At 35.7% G+C, this 18,391-nt stretch overlaps 1 protein-coding gene across 4 annotated transcripts in view; it reads left to right on the forward strand.

Moving 5' to 3' along the window:
* The window catches only part of tay (tay bridge kinase), a 237,708-nt gene that overhangs the window by 30,399 nt on the left and 188,918 nt on the right, over window positions 1-18,391 (forward strand). For all 4 annotated transcript variants that reach the window (XM_074175828.1, XM_074175830.1, XM_074175827.1 and 1 more), the window contains exon 2: window positions 13,600-13,713. In XM_074175828.1, the coding sequence (XP_074031929.1) occupies window positions 13,600-13,713 (114 nt within the window). The remainder of the gene's footprint in view (window positions 1-13,599; window positions 13,714-18,391) is intronic.

The raw sequence follows: 18,391 nt of genomic DNA on the forward strand, positions 1-18,391 counted from the left end.
CAACTTGAACAGAACATGAAATAGGAACAGCAAGAGCAAGAATCGTAAATGCTCCAACATATGAAGGAGTAGTAAGGACTAACCAAATCTTCCAGAAGGAAATGACCAATTGGAAGGTCATAATAAAGTTTCAACGATCCAAAAGAGTCATAGGTCATAACATAGATGAACACATTGTGGGACCAACTCGGCGATCATAGTCATATGGCCAGGGAATCGGTTCTACTCGGACAGAGTAGACACCCACCTCAATGATGACCTTCTAACCAGCAGAAATTCGACCCTCGCCAGATGAAACACCAAATCCTCCAACCAGCATCCAACGTCAGCAGCTGGACCGGAAGGACCACTGCCTTAGTTCCAGACCAGCGAGACCAAGCACCGTGGAAATACTTCATAACATTCTGGATAGTAGTCAGAATGATTGCAAAGAATCGTGGAAGCTTGGGACATGCGATATAGGTGCGGTATGATACTTGAGTACTTGAAGTATCATACCGCAGTAACGCAAGTATAGCTGAACAGAAGTATCAGACTCCGAAAACTGCTTGGGGAAAAAGAAAACCAGATTCTCTAGAAAGAGGCGCAGCTAGAGATGCGAAAGGACCCCTGCAGAAAAACTGTAGAAAAAAGTACACATTATACAGAGAAGGTATCTACAAAATAAAGTGAATTAGAAATTACGAAGTTTACAGAAGAGATGAAGGACCCCCCAACTCCTATGATCTCGTGTCATCTCCAGGGATATGACACGAGTCTCCAACTTCAGAGAGAATGCATAGATCATCGACCATAGAGAGGAGCCAAGTCCGCAAAATTTTTATTTTTGTATTATAAGTTCTTGTTAGGAAATTGACTTTTCATAACTTAATTGTCGAGCAGCCGTCCAAAATATCCATCTGCTTGGATTTTTTATGTTAATTCTTTTATTTTAATTTTTACTTATCATTTTCATATTTTTTCATCACTTATCATTGGAATGCCCTCTTCTTTCCAAACGATAGTTTATTACCGAAAAAACAGATGATATTAAGAATGACAGACACCACTTATGATGTTTCGAGTAGACACTCATTGTAAAACTTTTATGGATTTAGACAAAGAATTCGGGCACAAGTGGTTGACCCTTCTCGACAATATTTATGACTCTGGCATTATTGTCGGTGATGATTATTCGAAAGTTACTTCGAATACAATTTTTAGACGAGGCATTTATTCATGCTGTTCAGGGATTTTCTGCCGGGAACTAATCCTAATTCTGGTTCTCCTCGCCCCGAGGTTACTATGTTATTTTCTGTTTGTTCATTTGTTGGTGTTGTCAATAAATATTATTATTTGTAAACGCTGTGTCCGTCTGATTAATAATTCACCTATCACCAGTCTCGACAATAGTACACTCAACGTATTTCCAGGAGAAATAGAAGAAGTTAATGAGGTCACACAAAAACTGATCAACGGCCAGATGAAAAAGCTAGTTGTCATTTTTGATCATTAGATAAAGCAATCACATTTGAATGTACCACTTATTTATTTGTTGATAAATCATGTATAGACGTAACATTGATTCGTGAGAATATATTGACGGTTGTTTATTTATTTTTTTTATATTCCAGGAGTTCAGGAATATTTACACATAAACAATCAAAAAAACTAACGAAATCGCAACTATAAGTCAGCAAGTGTAAAGGGTGAAACTTTTAAGAGAAAATCCACCACCGAAAGTAGGGAGATATCCTGAACACAAAAGAATACACTCTCACAATAATAAATTGAACCGTTTTCATTCTCTTCAGAGATGCAGGGAAATAATTTACAGATGCTTTTCTCTCTCAGATATCTCTCCCGGAGGTTATTTATTTTCGAGATCCAGCTCTTTCGTGAATTACTCGGTTTCGTTGGGTTTATTGTTGGTTTTAATATAACAGGAATCTGAATTGGAACGTTGAATGCGAGCTTGTTTTTTTTTTTCATTTTCTTCGATTGAAACACATCCGGGGAATTACTGTATCCTCTGAAAATAAAGGTGGTTCATAAGTGTTGGATGTTTGTTCTCAAACGTGAGAACACAAGGGGTTTACTTTTATTGTTGAATTTAAAAGGTGTACTCTTGAAATGAAGGAAATAGGTCTAGTAAAGTCTAGTAGGTGGAAAATTCACTATTAACAACGAAAGTAACAGGAATAAGAATGTGCTTGGTACTCAGAAGAATTGAAAAAAGAAAGAATAGTGAGTGAAAAAGGACACTGTATTTTTTTATTACAGTGTCAAAAATATAGTGACCAGTGAAGTCCACATTATCTATAATAAATGGATGCAAAAAGTCCCCCCTACTTTTTTAACTGAATAAATGTTTTCGGAACTCACTCCAGTTTATCCCAATAAATGTTAGAAATGCACACCATTCGATTGCTGACAATAATGGAGATTATTTCCAAATTCATTTCTGGGGAAACCACATATTTGATTGCTGAACTTTGAAAAACACATCAGATTTCACGATTCGCGACAAACAAAGTTTACCTGTCGATTGATTTTGATAATTATCATCCAGACACCCTGTCGTAATGAGAAGGTATCTCATCTTGTTGAAACGTAACGTCTGTTAAAAACCCATTCGGTTTGTCGTTTATCCAAATCGATAGATAGGCAGGTACGCGTGGCCCTTTAGTATGGCCCGCTAGCTCACCTGATTTGAAGCCTCTAGATGGTTTTTAGCAGATATGTGATATCGGAAGAGTACGATTCACAACCGAAGTACATTTCAGTATTTGTGGATTTAAAAAGACTCCTGTTGAGGTAGCAAAACCACTTTGGGTTTTTACATTTATTTTCAGGTCATAATTGTAAGCTAATTTTGTACTAATTTCCAAATTTTTGCTCTTCTCTCAACGGAAATCTTCAAGAAACACTTTGTGAAATTTTCTGTAATACCAAAGGTTCTGCTAGCTTAATGTTGAGCTAATGGGATCCAACTATCGAAAAAAACCATTTTGTTGAATCAGGCTACGTCACAATTTTATACTCATTATTGGATAATATTTCCCCTTTTGCCAATTTTCTATTTGCTGTTTTTTTCAATCTGTGAGATCTGCTAGCTTTACCGTTGACTTGACTGAACTAAATTTTGACCTTGCAATAATTTTAGGTCCATTTAAGACTCCTTTAGCTATCTAGCTATTGATAATTTTTGGCTCCTTGACTGAATTTAATATTTGGATGACTGTCTCAGGCGTACAGGCCAGGAGGGGAAATAATTCTTTCCCACTTTCGAAGAATGTGGAAGAAATGGAAATATATTGAGACTTTTAGGCTCATTGAAGACTCCTGTTTCTCCCCAGTTGGTTTTTTATCAATGGGTTCAGCCAGCTTTAGCGTTAAGCTGGCAGAACCATATCGAAATTCTTCGCTTTTTGAAAACTTTCAACTTGTAATTAGGCTTATTTCCTTCATTGCTAATTTTTTCCCATATTCGACAAATGTGGAAGAAATTGAAATATATTGAGAATTTTAGCCTCATTCAAGACTCCTATTTCTCCGCAGTTGTTTTTTATTAGTGGGTTCAGCTAGCTTTATCGAAATTCTTCGCTTTTTGGAAATTTTAAACTTGTAATTAGGCTTATTTCTGACTCCTTCATTGCTAATTCTTTCCCACCTTCGAAGAATGTGGAAGAGATTGAAATATATTGAGAATTTTAGGCTCATTCAAGACTCTTTGTTTCTCCCCAGTTGTTTTTTTATCAGTGGGTTCAGCTAGCTTTATCGAAATTCTTCGCTTTTTGGAAAATTTGAACTTGTAATTAGGCTCATTTCTGGCTCCTTCATTGCTAATTCTTTCCCACATTCGAAGAATGTGGAAGAGATTGAAATATATTGAGAATTTTAGTCTCATTCAAGACTCCTGTTTCTCCCCAGTTGTTTTTTTATTATTTGACTCAGCTAGCTTTATCGAAATTCTTCGCTTTTTGGAAAATTTGAACTTTTAATTAAGCTCATTTCTGGCTCCTTCATTGCTAATTCTTTCCCATATTCGAAGAATGTGGAAGAGATTGAAATATATTGAGAATTTTAGTCTCATTGAAGACTCCTGTTTCTCCCCAGTTGTTTTTTTATTATTTGACTCAGCTAGCTTCATCGAAATTCTTCGCTTTTTGGAAATTTTGAACTTGTAATCAGGCTTATTTCTGACTCCTTCATTGCTAATTCTTTCCCACATTCGAAGAATGTGGAAGAGATTAAAATATATTAAGAATTTTAGGCTCATTCAAGACTCCTGTTTCTCCCCAGTTGTTTTTTTATTATTTGACTCAGCTAGCTTCATCGAAATTCTTCGCTTTTTGGAAATTTTGAACTTTTAATTAGGCTCATTTCTGGCTCCTTCATTGCTAATTCTTTCCCATATTCGAAGAATGTGGAAGAGATTGAAATATATTAAGAATTTTAGGCTCATTCAAGACTCCTGTTTCTCCCCAGTTGTTTTTTTATTATTTGACTCAGCTAGCTTCATCGAAATTCTTCGCTTTTTGGAAATTTTGAACTTTTAATTAGGCTCATTTCTGGCTCCTTCATTGCTAATTCTTTCCCATATTCGAAGAATGTGGAAGAGATTGAAATATATTGAGAATTTTAGTCTCATTGAAGACTCCTGTTTCTCCCCAGTTGTTTTTTTATTATTTGACTCAGCTAGCTTCATCGAAATTCTTCGCTTTTTGGAAATTTTGAACTTTTAATTAGGCTCATTTCTGGCTCCTTCATTGCTAATTCTTTCCCATATTCGAAGAATGTGGAAGAGATTGAAATATATTAAGAATTTTAGGCTCATTCAAGACTCCTGTTTCTCCCCAGTTGTTTTTTTATTATTTGACTCAGCTAGCTTTATTGAAATTCTTCGCTTTTTGGAAATTTTGAACTTGTAATTAGGCTCATTTCTGACTCCTTCATTGCTAATTCTTTCCCACATATGAAGAATATGGAAGAGACTGAAATATATTGAGAATTCACGCAGCCTATTCGCAGGATCACAAATTTTTCATTTTCATGCAATAATTGTATGATACTCCATAAAATTTGGATCGATTTGGTTCTGTCAGCTAATCCTACCGATTTAAAAAAATAACACATGTAAAATCGGCGATAGGGGGTAATATGAGCCAAAAATCCTTATTAAATTTCTATTCCTCCTCCCACGTTTGAAGAATGGTTCCAAAATATTTTTTTCCGCTGCTGCCATGTGTATCAAAGGTGAACACCCAAATATTCAACTCAAACGAGGAGCAGAAAATTTTTCAACAAGGAGCCTTAAAGGTGCCTAAAATTATGATGTGGTCTGTTTCAACAACATATTTTTTTTGTCTGTGCGTGGACAAAGCTCAAAAAGTTACAAAAAAGAATACAAAATTATGGCATGAAGATTTATAGTGGTTCTGTTAGCCTAACATCAGTTTTGTAAACTGTTATTCGGAATCTCATAATGAATTGTTGTTCAAACATGTTTATCGGCAAAACCAACGGTTTTGCCGATAAACATCGGCAAAACCGATGTTTTCTTAGCTCTAATCAATATAAGCATCTAGGTACGACAAATCCTACACACCTTTCTTCTATGCTTAGAGTTATATTTAGAAGGTAGGTACCCTCTTCTTCGCGATGGGCGCCCTCTCGTCAGCTGACAGAAGTCGCTGCGAGCGGTCAATGCCCGTTTGGAAGTGCTGCCGACTCCGATGATGGTACCACTCCAAGGTCAGTTAGCCAGTTCACTATCCCGAGCTGGATTCCAAACCGACCACCTCACGACTTCTCGGACACTCGGAATAGACGACGGGGTCGATGCCGTCGATGAGATGCAATTCCATGCAAACGCGGTTTAATCAACTGATTTTGTAACTACAATGATTGATGGTAAAAAAATGAGTCAGTTGGAAACATGTCTACCTTCGGTAGGTGTAGGCCAAGATTCGCGGAACACACACTTCCTTATAGACGATAACTCCGGACGTTCGCATATGACATGCCTGACAGTTTCATCTTCCTGTTCATACATCGTGCATAGAGGTGTGTCTACTAGCCCCATATTGTGGAGGTGTTTCCTTAGTTGACAGTAGCCAGTCAGAAATCCTACTGTTAGGCGTAGATTTTTCTTGGTCATCGCCAGATATTTCTTCGGCGCCAGCTTCACAGGGTCGCCCAGGGTGATCCTGACAAGATTGCATCCTTCGATTTCATCCCATCTCTTTAGGGATTGAGCATGGGTGTGACTTTTGGCTAGTTCCGTAATTGTCGAAGTCATCAGGCCGTAGATGCTACTGGATCCTAAAATTCTTAGTCCAGTCGCTTCTTTGGCTAAAGAGTCGGCAATGCGATTACCTTTACTCCTGTCGTGCCCTTTAACCCACCTCAGTATAATGTTATTATCTACCGAGGTTTTGGCTAAATATTGGTGGCACTCTAGTAGGGTAGGGCGGGGCTAGTTGAGCAATTTTTTACTCAAGTGATTATAGCTCCTATACAATAAGCGTTAATAGTTTTTGTGGCATATCGATGGATTACTGATTTATTCTTCTACAAAAAAGCCCATAGCGATTTATTTCTAACAAATCAAGTTCAGCTGTTCAAACGAAGAAAATCAAGTATGCTCAACTTACCCCATGGGTGAGGTAAGTTGAGCAAGGGTATGAGGCAAATTGAGCAGTTAGTCTAACTAAGTCTAGTCTAACTAAGGTCTAACTGTTACTTTATTAATTTCTAAGTGAAAAAAATAAAACAAAGCATAAAAATAGAATCAACAAAAACGCAACATATTTAATGATTAATTTTTGGAATAGATTCATCCTTTCCACTTTCAATAAGGATTAAATTAAGAAAAAATATCCATAATGACTAAAACTAATCATAATCATCATCGGAATTGCAATTGATACAAATGAAATGAAGGCCAGTAACTTGAACAAATTTTTTATGTGCCAACCTTCGCATTGGATCCACTTCTCTCCTGGTATGCTGTCAGACCAGAATTCGCTACAAACCAGGCAGATACATTCATCTTTGTCACTTTCATCACTTGGCTGAAGTATTTTTTTACTAAAACTCTCATTTCTTTTTTTTTTATTTTCTTCTTTTGCTTCTTAACTTCTTCACTAGATTTATTTTGTTCTTCTTGCAACGCGTTTTTCTCGGGTGTATCTGTGCATGAGAGTTGCAACTTCTCTCATTCTTCGCATACTTGTACTTATCTTTCTTGGAGCTGCCTTTGGGTATGGCTGAACATTTTCTAGGGCTGTTCATTTTCTTTATTGTTCGTACTGGACCCAAGTTCACATTGACTGGCAGAGGTAGACGGAACGCGATCAGGTTGAGTGGTGGACATTGCTTGTTCTTGACGATCTCTTTCTAGGTCAATAGATGCCGGATCTGGATGATCGGTTACAGACGATGGTGAAAACTCATCGTCGCTAAAAATGTTGGGGTTATATGGGAAGATGCCAGTCTTTTTGAAACCATTCATAAAATTTATACTTGTCTGAGCAAAGGGCAGTGAATCAGCGACTATTTTTGGGATATCGTAAATGGTTATAGTCTACCCTGAGTTGTTTCGTAGCCATGAATCTTGCGCAAAGGCGCGATATGTTTTGAACGGTCCGCATTCTAAAACGAGAGGGAAATATAAGTCACTATTATTTTTAATCACGGGGTAAGTTGAGCAACAGTTGCTCAACATACCACAACCCGAGTATTTGAATTTAAAATGAAGTTATGAAAAAACTGTATTAGTTTAAACAAAATCCATGATAGATATCAAAAATACATGAAATTAATGAAACTTTAGCACTTACTTGATTGAAAATGAATAACATTTGACCTGTACAGAAGAAATTTACACAAACACGATTTTTTAATTTTTTTTTCGCAAAATAAACAAAGCGCTCGCGTGCCTTACTCGATCGTCAATTCGCCACTAGCGGTCGCGTGATCTGTTCCCCTCCCGCGCCCCGCATTTCTTTCATTTGACGTGCTAGCGTCCGGTGTATAGTTTCGGAGGTATTTTGATTGCCCAACTTACCCCAATGCTCAACTAGCCCCGCTCTACCCTACTAGATCTGAGGTAACACGTTGTCTGTTCAAGGCTAATAGGGCTTGTCTGCTATCAGTGCAGATTGTTATGTTTTTGCCAGAAATTCTTTTCCTGGTTATTTCTTTTGTGGCGATTGAGATACCATTATATATTTTCTAGGAGTATTTTCTGAGCTACTTTTTTTATTCTGTTATAATAGACACACCTAATCCCTATAGAGATTAGGTAAGCTTGTGAATATAATAGTTTAGGTATTTTTTAATATGTGTTGAGATATTCATCCTTCTATTATTGCATGCTCTACACGAAGACAAAATAATCAACTGTTAATACCACTTAGTTTCATAGAACTGTATTAGTAAAAATAACCAAGTGCAAATTTGTGAACAATCATCTGAGAACCAAAACTGAAAATGCACTTATTGCCCGGATGCTACCGTAGCATCCGGGCAACATAGTACACAGAACAAAAGCGTTGAGTACTTATTCAGTTTCAACTGTTGAAACACATCTCTCTCTCTCTATTTTAGATGGTCGTTGCTTCCTATCGTCAGGCGCATATGACCAATGCTCCTCCACTTGGTTAACAAGAGCTTCGTCGGGGGGCGCAGCGATCTTGGATACCGGTGGTTATCCGAACCACCCGGCCTGGATACCGGCGTGAATAAAGAGGGCCACTTATTCATCACTTTTTTAGACACTCCACATTTCAATTTTAATACGACACAACACAAAACGGAGCCCCACGATAGCACATGGCATCCGCGTAACTTCTTTGTGGACGGACGTTATCAGCACGTCCGTCCCCTACCACGGCCACCACGGAACTCTGTTGAAACACATATTACGATATTTTCCTTGAGTGGTTTATTTCACAAGGACACCTGTTTTTATTAAAACATTTTATTCATAGTGGAGTGCGACTCCATGAACTCGGCCATAGAGAATGGTAAAAAAATGAATCGGCGTTTATTATAAATGACTGGTTTAACTTTTTTAAGCGAAGTCGTTCAAGCAGAAATACCTACAGACAAAAAAAATGAACCATTGCTGAACCAAATGTGCCGTACCAGATACATGAATTAAAATATGAGGATTTTAAGGATCTGCAAGCCTTCGCTAAGCAGAAATCTTGATGAAAATGGTGACATTGTATCGTGGCTGAAACTAAAATGTATGAAATTTGAAAAAAAATTCGCTCGACATCTTATACTGCCAGTATGACCACTCCTCAGTATATCGAAAAATTGATATCCGCACTACGAAAAGATATCTCTACTGTCCTTGGACTTGAACCAGCTTTATAGTCAACTGCTTCCAATGAGCAAACAGAAGAAAGAGGACATTTCAAAACTGTGTCGCAAAATCTTATTACCGGAGGAGGGGCACTACTGGTTTGAATATCTACCGCTAACTATAAGGGGGCCGTTTGCCGGAACCTGATGTAGAAGATGAAAATAACGAATAATGAATAGTTATAATTATAGTTTCGAATTTTATCCCAAAAAAGCAATAAAAGTTTTTTCTTAAATGATATTTTATTCACTAACTACTATTGTTTCAGTAGTCATCTTAGAAGTAGAAATGAATAAGTACATTTTTTCAAAATTCTCCTCAAAAGAAAATACCACTTTGGGTGGCTTAACTAGTTGGAAAGGATAGCATAATAAAGTATTATCGAAAAAACATCAGGAATATCAGACGCAAGTTAAAATAGATAAGTGAAATTTATTATTCGTATTTCATTAACTGTAGATTATTTCCAAAGTCAGTTATTGTACTTGGTGAGTTTTACTTTCTAAGTGACGATTTGGTCTTGTATAGGTAGGTAGGTAGGTCTGAAGTGAGTGGGTCTATTCGACCCTCCACCGCAACCCATAAGGGTTTATTGTGGTTCACACCTATTCACACTCGGCCAAATAAACCCAGCTTCTTAACGAAGCCGATTACTTTGTATGGTGAGTGGTCTTTCAGGTCAGATGGTGAGAGCACGGATCTGCCGAACTCAAAGAACCTGATTTGGTCCCCAGCGGGGCAGGCACAAAGTATATGCTCTGCAGTTTCATCATTTTCCAGACAGAGGCGACACACACTGTCTTCCGACAGTCCAAGTCTCTGAATGTGTTGATTCAAATGACAGTGACCTGTAAGAAGGCCTGTTAGACATCGTAGTTCATCCCTACTGTAGTCCAACAACAGTTTGGAATCAAGCTTCGAAGGGCGAATAAACGCCTTGGAGTGAGCCAATCCTGGAAGATTCTGCCATCCAGGTGTTTGGCAAAGCCCAAAGCGATGCCAATGACAGGTTCTGGTCCAATGAAGCCGCTTGTAGCACCCTCCTTTGCAAGAGAGTCGGCAGCTTCATTGCCTTCTAGGCCAGTATAGCCAGGAATCCAGATCAGAGACAATCTGTTAAGTCTTCCTATCGAGGAGAGTGTTTTTTGGCAGTTTGCTACCAATTTAGACGTTGCTCGGTGGGAGCCAAGAGCTTCCAACGCCGCTTGACTGTCCGAGAATATTTTTGTTGACTTGTGAGTGAGGTTGGATTTATCCAATAAGTTCCTAGGCAGGTAGATAACTTTGTCTTGGGTCTGCGACTGAAAACACCTGCACCAGAACCAGAAGGTGTTTTTGATCCATCTGTGAACCAACAACTATCTGCTCTTAATATTTCCTTCTCCCTGATCTTTGTATAAGATAATTAACTTTTTTTGTCAAAATATTCCAGGTAGATCCGTTAAGTTTCTCAAAATCAAGTTTCAAACATAGGGCTTTCCGTAATTTTCTTTTTCATTATTCTAAGCTCTCCGCCAACGTTTCCCACGGCCCGCGAGGCAGCCCGAAGGCTCTCCCATCAGCAGATGTGGCATATATCATCTTGACGACGACCCGTCGCGAAATATCCAGATCATATGAGGCACGAGTACTCAAAAACACGATGTTGAACAATAAAAATTGCCATACACTGCAACCATTAAAATCTGCGAACAAGAAATAAATTGTTTAATGGAGTTAGTAAAGAGCGGAACACGCTGAGATTGTAGAACGGTTTTAACGATTTAATCGACCGAAAATAAATCGGGGCTAGTGTCGATTTTTTTGAGAAGGGAACGTTTTGATTGTAAGTATAGGGAATTCAAAATAATCGATACTCCCCCTGGTTTCGATATTGCGAACTAGAGCCAAATACATTGTTTTATCTTGGTATTCGATAATGTCATGTCATGATAATGTGCCCGAAAAACACTACCGTTTAAAACAGTGCCAAATTGCGAATCCTATTTGCCTCATAACACGAGGTAAATTTTTTAAAACGGAGTATCCTATTTTAGACCACGTTTGGTATTCGGTTTGTACGGAAAATAAAACACAGGGCCAACAAAAAAGTTTTTCTCGTTTAATGGAGCCGGTTAACCAATCGCATTTATCGTACCAGCTAATATTAAATCCACGATTTTTTCTATTATCGGACGATTCAATTGAAATCAAATTTGGTTGAGGCCTTCCCAGAGTTTCAATAATGTAAAATTTATTATCATAAGATAAAGACTTAAAATTATTTGTCAGCAACCAATCGACTACATCGTCAGATTTTTTAATTTCGTCCAACTTATCCATAATAAATGAAAAAAAAAACTTACCGAAAAGTGAAAACCTGAAAACTTCTTGAAATTGAAAGAAAACACTTTAAAACGATTTACCGGAATGTTTTTTAGTCTCGGTCCATCACGGTATCCCGTCCGAATAATTAAATAAAAAACAAACGCATTCGTACACTAACGGAGATCAACTGGAGGCTAGCCTCCTCTGACGCTATAATTTCTGCAACCTGAAATTACAAATCGGGACGTATGTCTCTGGTTGGATCGGTCTCGTGGAGCCTGTGTTTTTTAAAGCGGTCGGAGGCTTGGCTCCCTTGCAACGTATGCCATTTATTATTTCGAGTTGATAGTTTATTCGTTATTCGTTCATGGGCGGTGCGTTTGAGTTTTGTTGATACAGAATACAGTGTGGTACGTACTACGTAGTAGGCATATTATATCATAACCTTGTATATAATTCACATCATTTAGGTGAATTATAAACAGCAGTGGTCCCAGGACACTTGAGGTACGCCTATATTGTTTGAAATTTCATTTGAGAAACATTTCCCCACTATAGTTATTTGTGACCTGCCACTGAGATAATTTTTGAACCAACTCAAGGCTATTCCATCGATTCCTTAATATATCAATTTAGGAAGTAATATTTGCCTATCGATAATACAAATATCAATACAACTCAACGTAAAACATCGAAAACCAAGTTTCAAATAATACAAACAATGAAAACAGCATTAACAACAATGCTCCACAAATAATAATTTATTTTTCATTACCTAATCTAGGTAGTCTTCAGATAATATAAAAAAAATGTTGAGGTCAATTTGAACATGTGAAATTAGCTTTCAGAAATCTGAAGACTCTTAAGAAACGTTCTTCCAATTTGAAAGACAAAAAAGATATCATTTACTCATCTAATGTGGTTTATTCCATTCCTTGTTCCAGTTGTGAGAAGATTTATATTGGACAAACGAGTAGAAAATTAAAAGACAGAATTAGTTCCCACAAGAATGACATAAGATGAAGTAAATCATCCTGCATCTTTCTTTGTTTAAATAAAGATAATAAATTCAATAACAATTAAGAATCCATAAAGGAACCACTTTACCTTAATTGTCTGTTATGTATCATTTTATAGTTCTTTGAGATCTCATTGGCATCACTGTAATGGCCAGAACAAGAAATTCTGTCAATCACTGTCTGTATAATTACATGTGTCCTGTCAATTATGTCCGACAACCTGTTGAATTCATTTTCTAATACTCAGTTACATGTTATCTGTGCAATCATCTGATTTTATCATAAAAATAGTACATATTGTTATGTTTTTAACCAAATTTCAATCTTGACATACAAACATGAGGATTATCTTCGTTACTTTCCTGCAAACTTCATTTTAATCTTACTTTCGTAAGTATGAACACGTTGTCCATACCTTTGTTCATTCAATAATTATTGTAGAGTTCCGGCAACTGTAGTTTGAGTAGAGCCAATTAAAACTAATAGGTACGACACTGGCCGGCAAGTGGCTCATCGTAATCCAATAGGAATTCAGTTGGGCGAGTTTATACCTGCGCGATGGCTCGCCATCACGTTTGGCAGTTGCTATATGAGGTTCGAAATGTCCACCTCAGCAACCTTCCTATATGAGGGCATCTGTAGATTTATCATATAGCCGTTGAATTTTTGGATTCCATTCTCATTACTTGATATTTTTCTGAAACAGAAATACAAAGTACCTCTAATACGCAACCTACATTTGATTCACTATTCCTGCGTGTAATATTCAACGATATCGTTTTGTAACGAACTTGTTGAATAATGTTTCACACTTTCACTTTATGGCTATCAGTGTGAATCATTTCCTGATTTGCTGATTGACTATGAACCGTTTGAATAACTTATTAATCCTTTTTTTTGTTTTTGTTTCAGTTGGTGCTGAAAATATCCACCAAAGAAAACATAAAGAGGTTGACGGAAATCGAAAGGCCTAAAATCGAACCGAAGGCACACATTACCAATCATATTCTGGTACAACACAACCACGTAAGTATATAATAATAATAATAAATAATGAAACGACTTAATCCACTCCCTAACAGATTTTGACAAAACGATATACCTATTATAATGTGAAAAGGTGAAGTGTCACAAGTATTTATCAACTTAACCTATTAGCATATTGCAGCTTGGAAAAAACTACACTCATTTCACCTAATTATCATCTCCAACAAGTTTTCTGAGTGGTAAACCATGTTCCATATCCTCGAATGCCTTTTGGAGATCGATATATACTGACATTATACGTTTCTTATCTCCGAGTTCTGTAAATATGTTATTTTAACAATGTTGAGCTGGTCGCATTGTTAAGTATTTGTTTTGTGTTTTATTTTATTTTTATTTTTATTCCAAGTATTTTGAATTAAACACCGATAACAAAAATTGACCCATTGATTTTTTTATTTGTCTTTTGGAACTTTTCAAAATATTTTGGTACAAATTACGGAACGATTCAAGGCTGCATTGCATTTTTTGTTTTTTTTTATTATTTCATTTGTGATGGATCCAAATACACTGACAAAGGATTTATTGAAGACGGTTATAGTTTTCTTAATCTTTTTGTAAGTAATTTCCCAATTTTTTTTCAAAGACAAATAATACTTTTCTTCAGTAGGGAAAATTTATGTTTCGCTAGTATACAGTGTGGCCAATAAAATCTGTATCATGTTTTTTCAATGATTGAAATGAAATGAATAGAGAACCATGTGATTAGTATTATATGACAAATATTAATTTTTGTTGGGTTTATTTATCGAAATATCAGAAACAAAAAGTGACAGTACCCTTTCAAAGATAGTCTTTTTATGAAATCACTTTATACAGTGCGAAAACAAATACACTTTGCATCGAATGTGACCAAACTTCATTGGCCCTATTTGGTTTTGGTGCTCTGTGGAAGAAAACGTGTCTGAAATGAAGTTTTTTCAAAATTAAGAAGTTTCATTTAGGTTGCGTTTATTTTGCAAGCGGTACATAATAATGGACAAAATATCAAAATCAGCAATTGACTACCCATGTCATTGAAAAATATAGGGGAGGTAGTTGCTGGTATGATTATGATTCTGGTATGATTATGATTATTATTCTGACTTTCAGGGGGGTCAAGTTTTTGTTGACACGCCCTGTATATATCCTATCTTTACGACGTGAACGGTTACACGTTGAGAGACATTTGATTATGACATGAGGGGATATTATATTGTGTGAAAGCGCTAGAACCACAAAAACAATGGCCGTTTGCAAGTTGATAGTTTTGTGTGAAATTGTATCAATTAAAGTTTATAAATAGAAAAATATGCAACCTTGCGTAGTCGGTCTTGAAAAAATTGTGTTAGCAACAAATGTCAGCTTCTAACATTTTAATGTACATCCATTTCATTGTCACGTATGCTTTTCGTAGGTCATTAAAGTTAATTGGGATGTTTTTTATTCGTTTATTAAGTGTACAAGCGATTATGGTTTAACCTATATCGTTACCTTGGATTGTATAAGGAGTGTTTCACAAAACAAGATTGAACAGGAGTTAATATATTTTACTCGCATGAAAATCAAATCAGAATTGAAAAATTTTCAGCTCCTATAGGAGTTACAAAAATGTTCAGTTTATCTTTTTTACTGTAACCATTCATTTTTCCACTCTTAATTTTATAGTGTTTGCGAGGCAATCTGAACACGAGTAAAACCATTCCGTCAATGTTAACTTGTATGTTGTAAGATTTCAACAATTTTTTTAATGACAAAATACAAACACTACAGGAAAGCTTTCAAGGGCTCTAAGAGCGGTGTGCGATTCTCATTGGATTTGAATCGCTGGAGATTATATCGATTTGAAAAAACTTTCTCAGGAAGTTTATTAAATATAAACGTAGTTTTTCAAATCAAAAAGTTCTTGAACAGTGAAGTTCGAGCTGCTCATCGTTTTGTGGTTCAACTCAGTACACCTCGAACTTCACTGTTTAAGAACTCTTTACTGCAGCAGTACACTGGTAAAAATTTTTCCACCGGTACCGGTGGCAATTTAATTACCGCCCATATTAGCGAGAAATTACTTTCGTGTGTGATCTTAGATTCCATGTGGAATATTATTTTGTAATTCTACCCCGAAGACAAGTGTGGAATTTTTCAGTGTAATTTTTCATTTTGAGTGTACTTTTGTGTTGAAATAAAACTTTATAGGGTAAATTTGCGATATAAATTCATATCGAGATATTACACTCTTGACAAAATTTTACAGTAGAATTTTACACTCTTATATAATTTCACAGTGGAATTCTATACTCTGATAAAATTTTACGGTGTAATTTTTCATTTACGGGTTATATTACCTTGGGATATTCCGTTGTAAGAAGGTCCGTATTCAGAGTAGTTTTGAAGACAATGATACCTCAATCGGATGTTGACTCTTGACTCTTAAGAGGCCATTTTTCCTCATAATTTAGATAATCGAATGCACAAGACATATTACACATTGATATATTAAAAAAAATATGTATATACAAAATTAGTTCATATACATTCTTGGAATGAAATTCTACAAAACATTTTTTTTCATTTTCAAAAAAGTCAAATAACAGTACAAAATAAAAAAACCATTCTTCAAATTAACACATTTTCTTTCTTGCTCATGGTGGTATTATTCGGAAAGAGAAATGAAAGTAATATTCCTTTTTCTATTTTCCTCAATTCCTGTTATTATCCTAAAAGAGAAATATCATCAAATGAATAGGTTTAGAAATCTAAAAACACAGTAAGTTGACGAACACACATTCCTAGAGAAAAACTACGACTAGTTTGACTTCAATATTAATATTTCTCAAAACTTTTTGATACATATTCAACCGTTTAAATAAAAAATTTGATTTTTCCAAATGTTTTCCAACATTTTCTGAAATATAGCAAATATAGCTATAATGATATGGTATGAAGTGGTGATGAAGTGTTTTGTTCACCTCTTCAACAGAAACAAAAAGGTCCTAAAGTGTTTCTCGATTCCTTCAATTTTGAGTTCCAACTTGCCTCCCATCGCAAAAATGTTTTCAAGTTCAATAATAAGAATCATAAATCCTCAAATTTATCCAAAATTATGAGAGATACGAATGAAACGTTCAGATATTTTTTAGGTGAATGAAATTACGATTTAACATTGTCCGATATTTGCAACCACCAATACGAAACTTTATTCCTCATAGAAATTCATTTTTAAAATGGATCGTGCATACGGCGTCACTGATGAGTCACGCCACTGCTATCGAATATATCTCTTTTTCTCAATACCATTCAGTAATTATCACAAACATTTTCATATATATGTTCTGTAATTATTTGAAAATCAGTTAAAATATGTTGTACTATTCCATATAGTATGAAATAATTCGCGATGTGAGGTTAGGATATACTTGTAATAAAAAAACACTCTATAATGCATAACGAGAAAACTCAATGAATTCATCTGTTTATTGGACTAGTTATTGAAATTTTACAAGAAATGTACTCACCTTCTTTACTTATTTTCACCAACAACAAAAATATTCTAATACACACGTCAGACAAACCGATGCGCTTCTGTAGACAAGAATGAACAATACAATAATCGCTCACAAATACAAGCGTAATTTTACATTCGATAAAGAGATGGCGAAAATTTACATTTCACTAAGGGGGAATACCCATCGTCCAGTTAGTAATTCTCTTCACATGAAATAATACGTTATGATTTCACACATATATTAGATGAATATTTAATTCTCAATGAAAAGTACATTGCCCACTGAAATTACGCTCGGGGATGTGAATTATTCAATAGAGAGAGTATATTTTCAATAAAACTGAAGTAATTTTCTTCGTTCGAAATGAAAATTCCGAGGTAGATTTCAATCATTTTTCCCGGTGTACTCCGTACGAGTAAATAATTGTCAAAATTCAAAGGTTCATTTATCTTGATGATTCACCAATCGGTTAATCAGATTGTTACTATACACAATCGAAACGTCGCGCGTCGTGAAGTAACTTAGTTTGGAATCGTTAATTTTAATTTTCATTTCTTATTAATTTAATTGTTCAATTTATCAATTGCTGCTTGTATTTCATTTCATTGTAATTTCAGTTTTTGCCTGATATAAAAAACAAACGAATTCGTACACTAACGGACACCAACTGGAGGCTAGCTTCCTCTGACGCTATAATTTCTGCAACTGAAATTACAAATCGGGACGTATGTCTCTGGTTGGATCGGTCTCGTGGAGCCTGTGTTTTTTAATGCTGTCGGAGGCTTGGCTCCCTATGTCATTTATTATTTCGAGTTGTTATTTTTTCAGCTAATTCATTTATTTTATTGATTCTTTCAGGAAATTTAAATTATGGTATATTAGACAATGGAAATCCGAACTAATGAAAAGCACGTACTTTAGGTTGAGATGCCTGTCAGGATTCTAATAATTGGACAACTGTGCTGTAGTATTAGTGCACCTACTATTATTATAATGAAGTTCAATTATCGTTACTCTTTTTGCCGTAAAATAAACCATTCAGAACAAAATGTTATCCTGAAATAATCAACGTCAAAATCTGTGAGATACTGAATGTATATAAAAAGAATTCTAGATACTTTTAAAGAGAGGTCGACAAAAACTGCGTTTGCATCGATGATACTGATACAAAATTGTAA

This window comes from Leptinotarsa decemlineata, unplaced genomic scaffold, assembly GCF_025532065.1.
Source record: "Leptinotarsa decemlineata unplaced genomic scaffold, Ldec_3_MD MMD2_tig00001393_RagTag_RagTag, whole genome shotgun sequence".
NCBI classification, from domain to species: domain Eukaryota; kingdom Metazoa; phylum Arthropoda; class Insecta; order Coleoptera; family Chrysomelidae; genus Leptinotarsa; species Leptinotarsa decemlineata.